The 17,750-nt window shown below is 56.2% G+C and overlaps 1 protein-coding gene across 4 annotated transcripts in view; it reads left to right on the top strand.

The window, feature by feature from the left end:
• The first annotated feature begins 2,859 nt into the window (after window positions 1-2,859).
• Window positions 2,860-17,750, top strand: part of PADI2 (peptidyl arginine deiminase 2) — a 45,199-nt gene continuing 30,308 nt past the window's right edge. For all 4 annotated transcript variants that reach the window (XM_058553021.1, XM_058553020.1, XM_058553023.1 and 1 more), the window contains exons 1-3: window positions 2,860-3,023; window positions 15,905-16,088; window positions 17,078-17,150. In XM_058553021.1, coding sequence (XP_058409004.1) covers window positions 2,932-3,023; window positions 15,905-16,088; window positions 17,078-17,150 — 349 coding nt within the window. In that variant the 5' untranslated portion in view covers window positions 2,860-2,931. The remainder of the gene's footprint in view (window positions 3,024-15,904; window positions 16,089-17,077; window positions 17,151-17,750) is intronic.

The raw sequence follows: 17,750 nt of genomic DNA, 5'->3' as shown, positions 1-17,750 counted from the left end.
GTCTGAGTCACCCCCTAGGCTCCCCCAAGGCCTAGCACAGAGACTCCCAGTAAAGGATCATAGCGGGGAACAGCCCAGATGAGACCCTCCCAGCCCAGGGTCTCTGGCCACATGCTTAGCAGGGGCCAGAGTTGGGGTGTGGGGTGCCGTCAGTGCCTGGAACTGGCCCAAGCTAAGCCTGCCCTTGGCTGGCATTCCCCAAAGACACAATGAGATGGCTTTTCCAGGCCCCAGGGGAGCAGTGGGGGCAGCCGTGATGTGTGAGACCTCCGGCCCTGAATCCACCAACAGCTGTGACCACTTCAGCTATTTTAAACCCTTGGGCACCCGGAGGCTCCTGTCACACCAACCCCTAGCTGTAGCCCAGCACCGCGGGCCCTGAGCCAGGGTCAGGAGCCCTGAGTGTGGGTCGGCGGGTCTGGGTGGGATTTTTTAAGGAGAGGGAGTTTCATTTCTTTTTTTTTTTTTTTTTTAATTTACTTTTCCCCCAAAGCCCCAGTAGATAGTTGTATGTCATAGCTGCACATCCCTCTAGTTGCTGTACATGGGACACGGCCTCAGCATGGCCAGAGAAGCAGTACGTTGGTGCGTGCCCAGGATCCGAACCTGGGCCGCCAGCAGCGGAGCGCGCGCACTTAACCGCTAAGCCACGGGGCCGGCCCTTGGAGTTTCATTTCTTGAGCGCTCGCCTTGTGCCAGACACCGTGCTAGCATCTTCCTTACGTTGTCTCATTTAATGTCATCCTTACAACTATGCTGAGAGATCAGTGCATTCACAGATGAGGAAAATGAGGCTCCGAATGGCAGGGTGAATGTCCAAGGCTCCACAAAGGCAGGTTTCCTCATCTACCAATTAAGACACCACATTCCTCCTCTGCTCTCATGCACCTGCCCCTGTCCCCCCTCCCCACGGCTGTGCAAGTTCCGATCCTGGCTCTGCCATTCTTAGGAGCTGTGAGACAGAAGGCAAATTCTTCAACCTTTCTGCGGCTCCCTTTCGTCATCTGTGAAGTGGCAGGGTTACTGGGAGGGTATAATGATCTCATCCTGATACATGAAAAGTGCCGCTGGAACACCCCTGGCACGCAGAAAGCACGCAGGAAGGGCCCGCTGTTACCCCTTCTGTCCTGGCAGTCATGCCTTCTGCCTGACGTTGTCACTGCCCTGCTCCTGTTGTCACCTGCCCCGGCCTCCCTGGGGGTGCAGTGTTCCTCCCCCGACTCTGGGCCCCAGCTTCCCGGTGGGTGAAATGAGGGTGTCATGCTCACTGATCCCCAGGAAGGTGGGAACCCTGGCAAATGCCCAATATCTGCCACATAGTAGGGGCTCAAAATTAGTTCCAGCAGAGGGATGCTCAGAGCCCACCACCAGCATCTCGCAGTCAGCTCCAAGCTGCACAAGTTTTCTTCTTTGGCAGGTAGCCACCCTCGAGCTGTCTCCTGATTGGATAATGCACTCAGCAGCCGCCAGGAGCCTACCACAAGTTACCAGCATCTCCCTGGGTCTGTGCAGCTTTTGGGGCAGATGACCCCCTAGCCCAACTCAGGCCTTCCCCCTTCCCCACCCCCATTCCTCCCAGATCTAGGCTACCCAGGAGCAGCTGGCTCTTCACTATCTCCTAATTTGGGCCTCCTGGAGGAGGCCACTGGGGCCAGGGGGCAGGGTGTGTCTCAGCTTGTGAGACACTTGTGAGCCCCTACCCTCCTATTCAGGCACATTCCCTCCCAGGGCTCCCACCCCCCCCCCCAGAACCCCACCCCATCTTAAACATGCACCCCTCCAGCCTGCCCCATCCTTCTTATAACCTCTGCCCACTCACTCCCCCACTCCATGTCCCCTCTACCAAGGACCACTTACTCCTACATGGCTGAATTATCTGAACAAACCCTGGCTTGGTTTCAGAGCTGGAAGGGTCTGGGATAGGGGTGGGGGCTGGTTCAGGCCCCCACTGATGTCGTCCTGCAGCTCAGCCTCCTCAACACACAAACTGACCTCTGCCGTGACACCCTCCCTCGCCCAGGTCCCAGGCCAGAATGGTGCCCCTCATTGCCCCTCCATGGGAACACCAATATTTGGGTCCACAAACACTGGTCAGATCAGTCCCCTCCTCTCTAACTCTCTCAGGCAGACCCAGCTGGGGTCTTCATCCACCCTGCCCAGGGGCACCTGCATGCAGGGCAGCCAGAATGGCCCCTTTCACTTCCACTCCTGACCACTCCTCGCTGAGGAAGCCATGCCAAGGCTCCCATCGCCCACCCACCCATGCCTTGGCTTGGCATTCTGGCCCTGTAGGCTGCTGGGCTCCCACACGGACCCCTCTCCGTTTCTCCTCCGGTACCACGGATCTGATTGTGGGAGGGGGAGGGGGGTGTCAGGCTGTTTCTGGCCTCCTGGCTTGGCTCAGGCGGCTCCCTCTCCTCCTTACCCCTTAGTCTGCGAACGCCTCCTTTAAGAAGGCTCAGGTCCCCGACCCCAGGCGGGGTTCGGGCACCCACTCCCTCTGGGCTCCCACCGCCTCCTGTCCTCGTCCCTGTGGCAGCTCTGCGTTTGCATTATCTGCCCCGCAAGGCTGGCGGCGCGCGGAGGGGAGACTGGCCCTGCGTCCCGGCGCCCGGCTGCTAGGAGCCCACTGAAAGTATGTCGAATGAACGGAGCAAACCTAGCGGGGAAGGGAGAAATTGGCAACTGCTGACCTCACCCCGACCACAAGGGGGCGGGAAGAGCTGGGGAGGGCGTGGCCGCACTTGACGGACGGGCCCGCAGCCCACTGAGAGAGGAGACAGGCGGATAGTCCCCGCCCTCCGGCTGCAGGATAAGTCAGAGCGCCGGCGCCGGCGGTCAGGGGCTGCTGGAGCGGGCTCACCTGCGGCAGGTGCTCCAGGCGGACCTGGACGAGCGCGGACGGGCACGGCGCCGGGCACTGCGGGGAAGATGCTGCACGAGCGGACGGTGCGGCTGCAGCACGGGAGCCGCGTGGAGGCGGTGTACGTGCTGGGCACCTACCTCTGGACCGATGTCTACAGGTGAGCCGGCCCACCGCGCCGGGCCGCGTCCCCTCCGACCCTGCTCGACCCGAGACCTCGGCCCCAGAAATCCCGAGACCCTCCCCGGGCTCGGAGACGCGGACAGCCTTCCTCCAGCCGAGTTGACCTCATCCCCAGGCCCCCGCGCCCAGAAGTCCTAAGAACCTCACCCGGAAACCTGACAGCCCCCAAACCTTGTGTCAGCCTCCCCGAAATCCTGACACCCTCCCAGACACCCTGACACAGCCCCGGCTCCCTCACTACCCCTTTCCAGCCCCCCTCCGCTGCACCCCAGTCCTTCCCACGCCTGAGCCTCGCCAGCGCCTCTCCCAAGGGGACCTCAGCACCGCATCAGCTTCTCCGCCCTCCTCTCCCTTTTCACTTCCTCGCTTTCCCCTCAGCACCTGCCTTCGCCTCCTGTATGCCCTGCGCTCAAATCCTCTTGGCTCACCACCTACCTCAGCCCAGCCCCTTGCCCTGCTCCCGGATCAGCTGAACTTCCTCCAGGACGTGCTAGGGGCTGGGGCAGGCCCAGAGGGGAGCTGGCCCGGATCGGAATCTGGCCCCGGGGATTGCTCAGGCTCGGATTTCGCCGTGTGGGGGCTGCTGGTGGTTGCCTGTCCTCAGGCACTGGCCGTCAGCTCCATGTCCCTGAACACCCTCCCCTGACTTCACCCTGGGTCAGGAAGGGACCTTGTTCCAGATGCTTGAGTGTGCCGAGGAGGGATCTTTGGTTTTTTCTATTTTTGTGTGTGTGTGTGTGAGGAAGATCAGCCCTGAGCTAACATCCACGCCAATCCTCCTCTTTTTGCTGAGGAGGACCAGCTCTGAGCTAACATCTATTGCCAATCCTCCTCCTTTTTCTCCCCAAAGCTCCAGTAGATAGTTGTATGTCATAGCTGCACATCCTTCTAGTTGCTGTATGTGGGACGCGGCCTCAGCATGGCGGGAGGAGCGGTTCGTCAGTGCACGCCCGGGATCTGAACCCCGGGCCGCCAATAGCGGAGCGCGCGCACTTAACCGCTAAGCCACAGGAACAGCCCCAGGAGGGGTCTGTTGTCAGAAGAGTGCCTCTGAGTCAGAACCCTGTTCCCTCTTCCTCTTCTCCTGTCCACAAACTTTGGTGGGGTGCAGGATTTCTGAGCCAGCAGGACGTGGGGTGGGGGATTTGAGGTCAGGGCCCCAGCACTACCCCCACAGCCCCCAGGAAGCAGCCAAGTACAATGATCCATCTCCCTATAGTGTGTAGGGCGGGCCTCGTGAAGGTGCGGCTGGTATGAATGAAAGAGTGGAAAGTCCAGGGTAGGATCATGCAGCCCTCTCTTCCAAGCATTTGAAATGTTCCTCAATGGTAGGGTGGGAGGGGTCAGTGCTGAGAGGACGGAGCATGCAGGACTCTTAGGTGGGACCCTGTGCTGATAACCTTGGGTGGGTCCCCTAACCTCTCTGTGCCTTCAGCTGAGGTGCCAATGTGGCTTATTGCTCCCAAATCATTTTGTCATCTGAAGGGTCCTGTCTCTCCCAGGCCCCCACCAAACCCCATCCCTCTGTCTTCCCACACGCCCTCCCCAGCCCGTTCTCTCTGTCACGTCCAGTGGCCCTGGCAGTCCCATCCAGCCAGTCTCCTGCCACGTCCTCAGCAGGCACTGGCCATGCTGATAGCATCAAGCCCCAGCCTCCTTCCTGAGGGCAGAGGGCCCGGTCACCGTGCGGACCAGGGACCCTCTCCGCTCATCTGCCCCTGGCCTCAGTTGTCCACATGTAAACCTCGGGGGTGATTTCTGAGTGTCATAACACAGCAATGGAGTGTGGGCCGGGCCTCAGTAGCCTGGGAGAGCGCCGCTCCTTCCCCCACCCCCAATCCTAAACTAGGCACGGCCAAGGAGTGGGCCGGGAGCCAGGGCGCTCAGGTCCCTAAGCTTCAGCTGTCACCATAGCCGCCTGTTTGTTCACTGGGGCACTTCTGGTGCAGCCTGAAAGGCTGGCATGGTGCCTCCAGCCCGTGGTGGAGAGTAGAGAAGGGGCCACGCTGAAGCCCCCTGCCCTCCCGCTGTCCTGGCAGAGAGAGGCCCAGGGAGAGTGGGGACAAGGAGTCAGGAGGTGTGGACTCATCCTCCATCGGGCAGGGGCCACAGATGTGACAGTCCCCTTTGTCCTTTCTCAAGAAACCAGCCACAGCCACAAGGACTCACACCTCCCACCTGCCCTCCACTTAAGACTCTCCCCCACCCCCAAGAGAAGCAGCACGGTCTAGACCAGCACCGCCCGACAGAAATAGAAGGCAAGCCACAAATAGAGCCACAGGTGTAATCTTTAATTTTCTAGTAGCCACAGTTTTAAAGTTAAACAGGTGAGGGCCGGCCCCGTGGCTTGGCGGTTGAGTGCGCGTGCTCCGCTACTGACAGCCCGGGTTCGGATCCCGGGCGCGCACCGACGCGCCGCTTCTCCGGCCATGCTGAGGCCGCGTCCCACGTACAGCAACTAGAAGGATGTGCAACTATGACATACAGCTGTCTACTGGGGCTTTGGGGGAAAAAAAGGAGGAGGATTGGCAATAGATGTTAGCTCAGAGCCAGTCTTCCTCAGCAAAAAGAGGAGGATTAGCACAGATGTTAGCTCAGGGCTGATCTTCCTCACAAAAAAAAATAAACAGGTGAAATTAATTTTAATGATATCTTTCATTTAACCCAATCTATCCAAAATATTATCATTTTAATATGTTATCAATGTAAAGATTATTAATGAGATAGTTTACATCTTCTTTTCCTTACTAAGTCTTTGAAATTCAATGTGTATTTTATACTTAGCACATCTCAATGTGGCCAACTGCATTTCAGGTACTCAGCAGCCGCAGGTAGCTGGTGGCCACTGTCCTGACCAGCACAGGTCTGAAGCAGGGGTGCTCAACCTCGGCACTATTGCATTTGGGGCCAGATCATTGTTTTGGGGGGCTGTATGTTGTAGGATGTCTAGAGGTATCCGTGGCTTCTAACCCCTGGATGCCAGTAGCGACCCCCCAGTTGTGACAACCAGAAATGCCTCTTGATAACGCCAGCAGTCCTCTGGCAGAAGGACAAAATCACCTCCAGTTGAAAACCACTGGTCTAGTGGAAGGAAGCCTCTTCCAGGACTATGGAGACAGGGCTGTTACTGCTGCTGTTATTCCTGGTGTCTGTAGCAGTGAGAGCTGCTGTCGGTATTAATAATAGCGGGAGACATTAATGAGCACTTACGAACCAAATGCATTATCTCCTCTCTTCCCCCGGCGGACCTTGGAGGTCATGCTGGGATCATCCATTTTGTAGATGAGAAAAGTGAGGCTCAGAGAGGTAAAGCCGTTTGCCCGTCGTCGTGCAGGACTCAGGTTCAGATCTATCTGACCCAGAACTCGTGCTCTTAACCTCCACTCTATCCTGTGTGGCCCTGAAACCGGCAGGTTGACCTGGATGACCCTCTCAGCCTGGGTCCCTTGCACCCTCCACCCAGGCCACAAGCCCACTGCCCCAGGAGACTTCACCCACCCCTTCGATCTTCCACTTCCCACCCGGTCCTTCCCAACACAGACACAGGTCCTGACTCAAGCCCCCCGTGAAGCCCCCCAGGGTCTCCAGTGAGACACCAAGGGACAAGACCTGGTGGACCCTAGGCCCAGTTAGTTAGGGAGGGGTGTCTTGACCGCTTACTCCTGAGTCACAAAGTGAATGAACAGGCCTTAACACCCAGCCCCGTTTCCCAAGGGCTCTGGGCCCCCTCTCCTGAGATGGACACTCGGCTTCTCTCCCCTCCAGACACACAGCAGGGGCCTCACCTGCCCCGTTCCTCAGCAGACCCTGTGGTCCACTCACCCTCTCCCAGCAAATCTGGCCCTTTGGGGATGGATGGCCTGGGCCAGCCACATTCTGAGTCCTGGGCTCCAGCAAGCTATGAGTAGATGCACAGGAAGAAGGAAGTAGGATTCTTTTCTAGAGATTTGTTTTGCGATAGTTGTTAAAGACACTTGCTGTTTCCTTCTACTACTCCCAAAGGTGCGTGTCTTAGGTCTGGCACATGTCCACCTTGTCCACACAACCTCCCCCATGGTCCCTTAAGCTGGCAGCCACTTCTTCGCTGGGGCTGGCCTGGGGCCCCATCTGATTCTGGCGTGAAGTTGGAGAGAGGGCCGGAAGGAGTGGCGTCCCCAGGTCAGTTTCACCCTCCCCACCCACCTCTGCTGAGGGATGTTTTCTCTGCACTGGAGTCAGGGTCACCCCCAGAGTCTGGAGGGGTTGGAGAAAGGGCAGAATGGAGTAAAGTAATGGAGTGTTCACACTCTCCCCGACTCTCCCACTGACCTACCAACCGGGCCCTGGAGACACCTCCTCCTACCTCTCCTTGATTTATGCATCTGTCCTGTGGGGGGAGAGTTCTCGACTGGGCAGGTGGCTCCTTCTCCCTGGTGGAGAAGGGTCAGGATCTGTATCCTGAGGTCTGCAGGAGCTGCAGGGCAGACAGTTAACAGCTGTCTCTTGCCTCTGCAGAGCAGTCTCCTAGTTACATCTGACCTCATCAAGAGCCGTGAGGTGGGAGGTGGGGGTGATGATACCCCAAGGTAGACGCTGACTAGCCATTCTCCCGGCAGGGCCTTGCCCATCACTCTCTGGCAGAAGATAGGAAGAGGGGACCAGGGCAGGAGTTCCTAGACGTCACACAGTGAAATGCTGGGAAAACAGAGAAGAGTGCAGATATGGATCCTACCCTGGGAAGAGGCTGGAGAATCTAAATTCATCCCCATCTCCCTCCCTCGACTCTCTCTCAGACTCCCTCTCTCTGTCTCTTGGTTGGTGTGAGTGATCTAGGAAGTTAGAAAGTATGCTTAGGACAAAGGCCAGGGAGGGTCTGCCATCCATTTTGAAGTGATGGGAACTTGGGGTGCCGTGGATGCTGGGCCCCACCTCCCTGACTCCATCTCCTGCCAACTCCCCTGCACACATTCCGCTCGGCCACATTGGCTTTGTGGATGCTGTCAGCCCTTGAACGCACCAGGCTCCTTCCCACCTCCAGGCCTTTGCAGTGCTGTTCCCTGTGCCTGGAGCCCTGGCCCCCAGACCTCTGTAAGCCGGACATTTCACCTGCCAAGTCTCAGCTCACATGTCACCTCCTCCAGGTAGCTTTCTTGACCACCCCCATTTCTGATGCCCTACCCCGAGCCACAGGCACTCTCTGCCTCATTACTGTCTTCTTGTCTTTGCAGATCTTATTTACTTAACATTACTAGCTAACATTTATTGAACACTTATTGCGTACCCGCCAGGCTTCTCAGCACCTGGCACGCTCATCTCACATGTATTTAATAATCTACATGTGTTGAAACTTCATAACAATTTTATGAGTTAGATACTGTTATTGGCCCTCTTTTGCGGTTGGGGAAACTGAGGTAAGGAATGTTTGTCCAGGATGACACAGCTGGCGAATGGTGGAGGTGCCGAGCCCAGGTCTCTAACCACTCTGCTGGGCCGCCTTCTGGGACTCGTGTTATAGGCGCGTCCTCCTCCACGCTCACTCCTTCCTTGTTCCCGTGCCCCTCCCACCCTCGAGTCAATGAAGGGCTCCTTGGTGAGTGAATGAATGAATGGAGTGGCTGGTGATGCATGTGGACTGGCCTGTCGTTAGGCTGAGCTCTCCACCCCCAGCCTCAAGGAACGGGCACCATTGGAAGGGCCAATGGAAGTCAAGGGCGTATGGCCAAGCTTGGCCAGAGCAGCGCTTGCTCCTGAGAGAATGATGGTAGGAGGAATCCGGGCCAGGTCAGATGGACCCATAAATTAGAAGATCCAGCACCCTCAACCCTACAAAGGAGACCCTGCCAGGAGCTACTCCAGGGCTCTAGTTTCAAGCCGGTGCCTGGGGGGTGGGCAGGTTCTAAAAAGGACCTGGCCCCCTGTGTATCGAGCCCACTGCCCCCTGCACAGCTGGGGGCCCTGGGAGCCTCCCCTTCCTGCCCACGGGGCCCTGAGTCAGGATGGGAGCACAGCAGCAGGGCTCACCCCAGTGCCCACCCCCACCAGACAGGTGCACCTGTTAAGCTCTGGGGGAGGCCAGTTTTCGGAGGCAGCTCTGTCCTGCCCGACTGTGCCAGACCATGTGCCCAGGGGCTTTGACTGGCTTAAGCCTGCTTATCTCGGTCACTCACCCAAGAGCCCAGGGCAGGAAGCCAGTGTTTGGTGTCCCCTTGCTGGGCCTCTGACCCCTACCTGCGAAATAGGTAGGGGGCTCAAGAGGTTCCTAAGGGCTTCTCATGCGATCCTCTCCTGAGCCAAGCCTGGCACTCTCCCTACCTGGAGGACCTTTAGGGAGAATGTGACTTATGGATCCTCTCCCAGGAAGGGAGCAGCCAGGCCTGGAGCTCAGAGAGCTTGAGTTGAGCACACACTCTGCCATTACCATCCCTGAGACTTGGAGCAAGTCCTCCCATCCATGGGCCTCAACGTGCTTGTCTGTAAAATGGGATGAAATTAATACAGTCTTCGTGGGAGTGTCGAAAGGACAGACTGAGATCATGTGGGCCAAGGGCTCAGAACAGGGCCTGGCATATAATAAATACTCAGTAGTTATCATGAATTAGTATTGGGTTTATTATAATATTATTAAAACAAATAATAATGGCCTCAAAGAGTCCATAACGCTCATGGGAGAGAAATGTTGAACGTTTGTTAAGTGTTATTTGAGAGACCAGCAGAGGGAGGGAGAGATGAGTCCTGGCTCGTGAGATCAGGGAGGACTTCATGGAGGAGATGGCAGTCAAGCTGGATCCTGAAGGATGGATAGGAGTTCACAGTGTGATCAGGACATGCCACACAGGAGCAAAGGCACCTGGCAGGAAAGTTGGCTCACATGGGGGCAGAAAGGGCACAGTTTCAATGGCCTGGAGTGTAAGGCTGGAGAGTCGATGAGCTCAAACCAGGGCTTTGAATGCCCAGCTCAGATGATGGATGTTGTTCTGTAGGCAGTGGGGAGTCACTGAAGGTGTCTGGGGAGGGAATGACCATAGACTAGGTCGTTTTTTCCCTAGGGAGAGGGCCCAGGGCAGCTGGAGGCACCAGTGCCTGGTGAGAGAGGCTGCTGAGGTTACCGGGCAGAGAAGGGGTCTGGCTGAAGACAGAGGTTATGGTTGGCCTCCACCCATCCCTGTCCAGGGCAGCTGCCCACCTCAGGGCTCCAGCCGCACCATGCCTCCCCTCGTCCCTCTCCTTGAGGGTGCTCGCCGTGAGTTGCACACCAGGCTGGCACCCATGTCCCCCCCCTCGGACTCCTGCAAAGACCTGAGGGCAGGATGTCACGCCCAGGCTGCCAGGAGCTGGAGTCACTGTGGGGGTGAGCCCGGCTGGTGTGAACGAGGCTCAGGGCGGGTGGATAAATGGAGAGATCCTGATGCCAGCTAGGAGCAGGCACGTCGTGCCCTCCAGTATAAGGCTAAGTGAGTCGCTCCAGCCCCGAGATGCCGAGCTGGTGACCCTCCCCACTGACGGAGCAAAGACCGGAGAGTCTGGCTGGCTCCCCAGAGGACACAGCATTTGTGGAGCTGGGCAGACGTCAAGTCACCAAGCCCGAATTCCCTTGGGTTGGGCTCAGTAAACATCCCTCTGCTACATCTAACACTGCCTTCCAGTCTTGCTCAAAGTTCCTTTGTGTGACACCAACCGACTGGCCATTTCTCTCCATTTCCATGGCCACACCTGCTCCCAAGCCACCATCATCGCTCACCTGGACAGCTGCAGTCACCTCCTTGCAGGTTCTCCCACTTCCACTATTGCTGTCCTGAGATCCATTCCCCACCCTGTGCCCTGGGCCATCTGTTTACAGCGCAAATGACCATGCCGCCCCTGCTTAGAAGCCTTCACTGCTCTCAGGAGAAAGGCCAGCCCCTCACCATCACCTGGATCCTCTCCTCCCAACACTCTCCCTCCCCCTTGCTCACCAACTCCGGCCACGCGGACCTCCTTCCGGTTTCCTGAACATGCTGGACTAACGTCCACCTCAGGCCATCACCCAAGATGTCCGTGCTGCTTGGAATCTCGGCTCCTCTTCCTGTCCTCGCTTTGCCCAATTCAGTGGTTCCCGAGCTGTGGTCCCTGGACCAGCAGTATCAGCATCGCCTGGGAGCTTGTTAGAAATGCAGCTTTTCATTCCACAATGTATATCAGATCAGCACGCTGTACACTTCAAATGTATACAATTATTTTTGGCAATTGTTCCTCAATAAAGTAGGGGGAAAACAAGAAAGAAATGCAGTTTCTCGGGCCCCAACCCAGCCCAGCTGAATCAGAAACCCTGCGGATGGACCAGCACCCTGGATTCTGGCGGGTCCTCCAGGTGATGCTGAAGCACACTCAGATTTAAGAACCACCGGTCTGGTTAATTCTCGTCTGTGCTTTCGAGTGTCAGGTTTAGACCTAGCTCAAATGCCACTTCCTCCAGGAAGCCTTCCTTGACTTCCAGATCAGGGCCCCACGGCACCCCATGCCTCTCCTCTCTGGCAGTTATCACAGCTGTAATCACACAATTACTCATGTAGTCCATTGAAAGTCTCTCTCTTCCACTAGAGGACGTGCTCCAGGGGCCCAGGGAACACATTATCTTTTTTGCCCATCCACCCCCAGCACCTAGAGCTGTGCCTGGCTCACAGTGAGTGCTCAATAAATACATGTTGAGTGAATGAATAACCACATAAGCAGGCCCTCCTCTCCAGCCTTTCCTGGCAAGCATTTATATTTACTGTGTGCGTCTACAGGCCAGGTGCTGAGACAAAAAGACAGTCCCTTCCTTCAAGGAGCTCACAGCCACGAGGGAGGATCAACACAGGATAAATCAACTGAGTTGGTCTTCAAGTAGGGATGGACAGTTGCCAGGCAGAGAAGTCAGGGAAAAGTATGAGAAGTAGAAGGAACAGCATATGCAAAATGCACAGTGAGATGGAACGATGCAGGAGTTGAGAGGGTGGAAGGAGTTGCAGACAATGAGGCTGGAGAGTCAAGTCGAGACGCGGCGGCTAAATGAAACTAGGTGGACGGCAGGCTAAAGAGTTTGGATTTTATTGTGTGGGTAGGCACTGAGGCTCCCCTGAAGGTTTTCAAGCAGACAAGTGACCTGATATCTTAAAAAAAAAAAAAAAAAGTCACTCTGGTAATACAGTCTGGGAACCCAAGAAGGGTGGGTTCATTCATGTATTTATTCCCAAAGTGTGTATTAAGCATGGCCATGTCCTGGGCGCTGGGATACAATGCTGGGCAGAGCAGATGTGGTCCCAGGAGCTGGCAGTCTGTCATTCCGTCCACACTAACTTAAGCCTCTTTCCCATAGCAGGAGATATGGCCACCACTAACATCCCCACTCTGTTTCCCTCGATGCAGTCCTGGGCCGTCCCTGAAGCCTCCGGGGACAACAGAGGTGCCTGCAGCCCCTGGCTCTCGGGTTTCTGTGGGTGATTCTGAGCAATTCTTCCTGGGGAGGGAGATGGCCAGCAGGATCCGCGGGGGACAATGGCTGCCTTTGTTGCTTCTGCCAGGGCCGATCCAAGAATAGCTGTTTGCTCAGCTCACAGCAGGGCTGGTGCTGGGGTAGTAGGAGGGTGCGGGGCTCTGCAACTCCAGTGTGGGCCGAGTGTTGACCCCCTGAGCCTCTGGGGCCTCCTCCAGTTCCTCACTGGCCCGGAGGAATGAAGGTGGCTGGGAGCAACACTTTTAGCAACTACTGTCAGAGTCGGGTCCTAAACCCATCCTGCCCTTTAAATTTGTAAAGCATTTTTTCCTAAGTAGAATTGTATGCAGAAACTCGATATATAAAATCAGGTGAAATAACAGTGGCTCTGGCTAAAAAGAGAAGCAGGGATCTGGCAGAGAGACGCCCAGCTTTTCAGCGCCTCCTCCCCACCCCTTTGCCCAGGGCCCGCTCCCTCTGTGCTCTCCAGACTCCAGCCACCTCTGACCTGGTCCCATCCTCTCATTTGGCACTTGATGGAACAGAAGGGGAAGCGCCTGGTTCAAGGCCACCCAACAGGTTGATGATCAAAGCCGGGACTTTCACTAGAGGAAAGTTTCCCAGACCCGAGCTCACGATTGCCCAGACTCGCGTGAATTTTACCAAAACCATATTCCACCTGAAGTACTGTTAACATTTTTCCTCAAATCAACTCACATTTTTCTTATAAATTTATTTTAAATGGAGATCTTGTATCGCTACCATAAATGGCAAGCCTTTATCAATTGCCATAAAAAGATAACACATTAATAAATACATAAATCTTCTTTTACGTTGTGCATCCGTGTGCTGCCTAAAGCATCTTACACGCATACCCACGCCTCCCTTTGAGAAATGCTGCCTGGCGCTTCTGCAAGGCTCACTCCTGTCCTGCTCGGCTCCAGTTGGTTCGCTGGGTGTGCCCAGCCCTGTGCTGGGCTCTGCAGGAGGAGGGATGGGAGAGGCCAGACCCTGCCCACCGGGGCGTACAACCTGGAGGAGGACGGGTACCCCAAGGCAGCACCACAAGACAAAGTGAGCCCCTGCCCTGTGAGGGATGAGAGACGAAGCCCGAGGGACAGGAGGGGTGGGTGGTCAACCTGTGTCATTAGAGGTGGGCACATGGACACTCAGAAGGTGCAAGGGACACACTCAAGACCCCCTCAGCAAGTCAGTGGCAAAACTGGGCTCGAATTCAGATCTTTTGCACATGTACCCCCAATCCAGGGTTTTTGCTTAGAGGCTGTGCTTCTCCTAATGTTGGATGTGGACAGAGGCAGCAGGCTGCGGCCAACAAGTGTCCAGGCTCAGATCAGCCCAGTGCCCCCATGCTGGGCTGAGGCGTGTAGAAGGTGGTGGACAGACAAGAAATAGAGCGGCCCTGGAGCTGCTTTTTCAGGCTCCTTTCCCGGCACTGGGCATGGGCTGCTGGACCCTTGTCCACTCTCTCCTGCCAGTGCCCGAGACCAGTGGTCTTTGCCAGCAGCCGCTGCAGTCTGTGGCCTGGGTCAGAGAGACCCTGCCTGGAGGCCTCTACAGACTCACACTCACGGCCTTAGTCACCCCAGGGCGCCCAGACTGCACTGCTGAACAGCTAGACCAGTGGTTCTCTAAGGGTAGCCCCTGGACCAGCAGCACCCACAGTTCCTGGAACCGTGGCAGAAATGCACATTCTCAGGCCCCACCCCAGACCTGCTGCATCTGAAACCCTGAGGAGGGGCCCAGCAATCTGTGCTTTGACAAGCCTTCCAGGTAATGCTGCTGCTGCTGGACTCGGAGAACCTCTGGTCCAAACCTCTCCCTCACCCCTGGCCGCTGTTCACATCTTCAGCTGCCCCAGCTGCACCTCTGTCCTGCCAGCCTCTCCAGGGATGGGATCCACAAATCTGCAGCCTCAAAAAAAACGTGAAGATTTAAACAGCACGGCCTGATCGTTCTGATACTCAACCAGAGTGGAGAACTCTTCTGGAACCCAGGAGCACCAGGCCCGCAGACACTTGCACCGATGTCTTAGTCCCTAGTCCCGTGAGAATCCCACGTAAATCCCTCTGAGCCCTCTTTAGCCTCTGGGAACCTTCAGACTGGGGGCTGGATTTACAAAAGCTGTCAGCCCTGGGCCCCTTCCTCCCCTCGTCTCCCTGTCCTTCCTGTCACCCTCCTTAAGCCAGTGTCCTAGGCAGCCAAGCTGCCGTGACAAAATACCATAGGCTGGGTGGTTGAAAAACACATTTATTTCTCACAGTTCTGGAGGCTGGAGTCTGAGCTCAGGGTGCCGGCAGGGTTGGGTCCTGGTGAGGACTCTGCCTGGCTTGCAGCCAGCTGCCTTCTCCTCAGGTGCTCACAGGGCCTTTCTCCATGCACGTGGAGAGATCTCGCTCTCTCCTCCTCTTCTTATAAGGCGACCAGTCCTATCAGATGACCTCTTGACTTCCTTACTCTCATGACTTCTTTAATTACCTTCTAAAAGACTTATCTTCAAATACAATCACAGTGCAGGTTAGGGCTTCAAAATGTGAATTTGGGGCACACAAACATTCAGTCTATAGCAACCTGATCAAACCACTTATTTTCCTGCCCTGAAATCTTATGGTTTTTCAAGAATTCTGAAAGTCTTTTCCTTTCAATAGAAAACCACACCGGATCCCCAAGGAATGACTCTCAGGGAGGAATTCCAAGCCTTGATCACTGTGGCAGGAAGGAGGGATCTTTGTGACAGAGCCAGCCCACCCCTTCTCCTTTAGGACCCAAGTTCCAGGCTCCATTCCTGTGTACTTGGACCCTGCCCCCTGGCCTCCAGCTCAGATACAGGACGGCGGTTGGGAGACAGGGTTCTGGGCCTACTGCTGCCTTTGGAGCAAATTCATTCCTCCATCTGGGCCTCAGTCATCCACCCATACGGTACCCTGTGGCTCCCAAAGCTGGCTGCCCATCAGAAGCATGAGGAAACATGTTAAGAATTCATGGCCTGGTGGCATAATGGTTAAGTTCACGTGCTCCACTTCAGCGGCCCAGGGTTCACAGGTTCGGATCCCGGGCGCACACCGATGCACCGCTTGTCAAGGCATGCTATGGCAGCGTCCCGTATAAAGCAGAGGAAGATGGGCATTGATGTTAGCCCAGGGCCAATCTTCCTTAGCAAAAAAAAAAAAAAAAAAATCAGATCCCTAGGCCCCACCCTCGAACATTCTGACTCAGTAGGTACAAGATTGGCCCAAGGAGTCTGTATTTGTAAAAAGTGCCTCTTTGCTACCAGGTGACTGCAGTACAGCTGGGTCCTTTGGGGTCCCCCAGACCAGACGAGAGCCTTGCTCCTCAGGAGTCTCCTCCAGAAGCCCCTTGTCCCGCCTGCCCCAGGGATCCCCATGACCCGCTCTCCTCTCTCCCCACAGCGCAGCCCCAGCCGGGGCCCAGACCTTCAGCCTGAAGCACTCGGCGCGCGTGCGGGTAGAGGTGGTGCGGGACGGGCAGGCCGAGGAGGTGGTCTCCAATGGCAAGCAGCGCTGGCCCCTCTCACCCACCACCACGCTGCGGCTCACCATGAGCCAGGCGAGCTCCGAGGCCAGCAGTGACAAGGTACCACGGCTGGGGAAGTCCACCTCCGAGGGCCGCGGAAACGGGGGTCGTGCTGGAATGGAGACGGGCTAGACCAGTGGGGTCTGATAGAAACAGAATGCCGGCCACACGTGTCATTTTCAGTTTTCTAGGAGCCACATGAAAGGAGCAAAAAGAAGCAGGTGGATTTAATTTGAATTTCTTTTACTGAACTCCATATATCAAAATATTATCATTTCGACGTGATATCAGTATAAAAACAGCGTTGAGATAGTTTACATTCTTTTCTCATACTGTGTCTAAATTGGGTGTCTACTTACACTTATAGCGCATCTCAGTTCAGACCTGCCGCATGTCAAGTGCTCAGTAACCACCTGTGGCTGCTGGCCACCGTATGAGACAGCCCAGCGTTAGCCCGTGGAATGACGGCTTCGTGGAAGGTTAACATTGTGGGCTGCTGAGTGACGGAATGTTACAATCATTGGAAGTCACAGCCACAAACGTCCTTGGTCTCATTGTGAATAAAATGGGGTGCGGGACACCCGAGCAACAAAGTGATTTGCCCAAGGGGTGAGGCCGAGACCAGACTCTCGCTTCACTGGGTTCTCTGATCATGATCTTCACCATGTGCCCCATGGCAGTGATGGCGCTGGGCATTATCCAAAGAAAATAACTTCAGCCCTGCCCCCTGGGTGCTTAGCGGGTCTAGACATACACCATGGCAGATGTGGGGGCCCCACAGGCAGCAGAATGTACTGCGGGGACAGGTAGGCAGTCGGCACCCTGGGTGCAGTCTGAGAAGAGGGGAGTCCCCTGTCTAGTTGGACGGTCTGGGAGAAGTAGCCCACCAACCCTGGATTGCTTCCTGGAGGAGAGGGTTTGGAAGTTTGGAGAGAATGGGCTTGACAGGCTGAGGTCTGAGGTGGGGAGGGGGGTCCCTGCAGATTTTTCTGCCTGTGGTCTGTGATCTCTGCTCTTCTCTCCTCCCAATGCGCCCCCTCCGCACCAAGGTCACCGTCAACTATTATGAAGAGGAGGAGAACACCCCCGTCGACCAGGCTGGGCTCTTCCTCACGGCCGTCGGTGAGTTGGAGGAGCTGTGGCCTGGGTGCCTTTGTTCCCCGGGTGCTGGCGTTGCCTCCCTTCTCAGCGGCACTTGGGCTGCTTTCAGTGCTGCAGACCTGGCACTCGGAGCTGCCTCTAAATAATGCAGGCCCGGGGAGGGATGCCACACATGCACGGGCCCTTCTGTATTGGAGTGAGGGGCATCCTGCAGGAGGAGACATGCCCTGGTCTGCCAGCAACTCAGCCCAATGTCAGCGTCCCCATCCCAGGCTCTGTGGGCCCCGGAGAAGAAAGAGCAAAGTCTGCTTCTCCCCCACCTCTCCCCTGCAGCCTGGAGAAGAGTTTGCCTCTCACGGTGAGGGAAAGGGCCTGTCTACAGAGCCTGCGCTGTCCTTGACAGCCAGGCTCCCTGCTGGCCTGCCCTGGACCCAACCGTGGGGGCATAGAGATGTAGCCTGGGTCCTTAACTCACCCGGTCCAAGCCCTTCGTTTGACTCATGAGGACAGTGAGGCCCAGAGAGGTTAGCGAACTTGCTCAAAGTCACACAGCAACTTGGTGGCAGCTTGAGTCCAGAACTCAGGATTATTCCCCTCCCAGGTTCTTTCCATCTGCACTGC

Source organism: Diceros bicornis, chromosome 13 (genome assembly GCF_020826845.1).
Source record: "Diceros bicornis minor isolate mBicDic1 chromosome 13, mDicBic1.mat.cur, whole genome shotgun sequence".
In the NCBI taxonomy this organism is placed as follows: Eukaryota; Metazoa; Chordata; class Mammalia; order Perissodactyla; family Rhinocerotidae; genus Diceros; species Diceros bicornis.
Note: the sequence above shows the minus strand (reverse complement) of the source record. Positions and strands in the feature narration are given on the sequence as shown.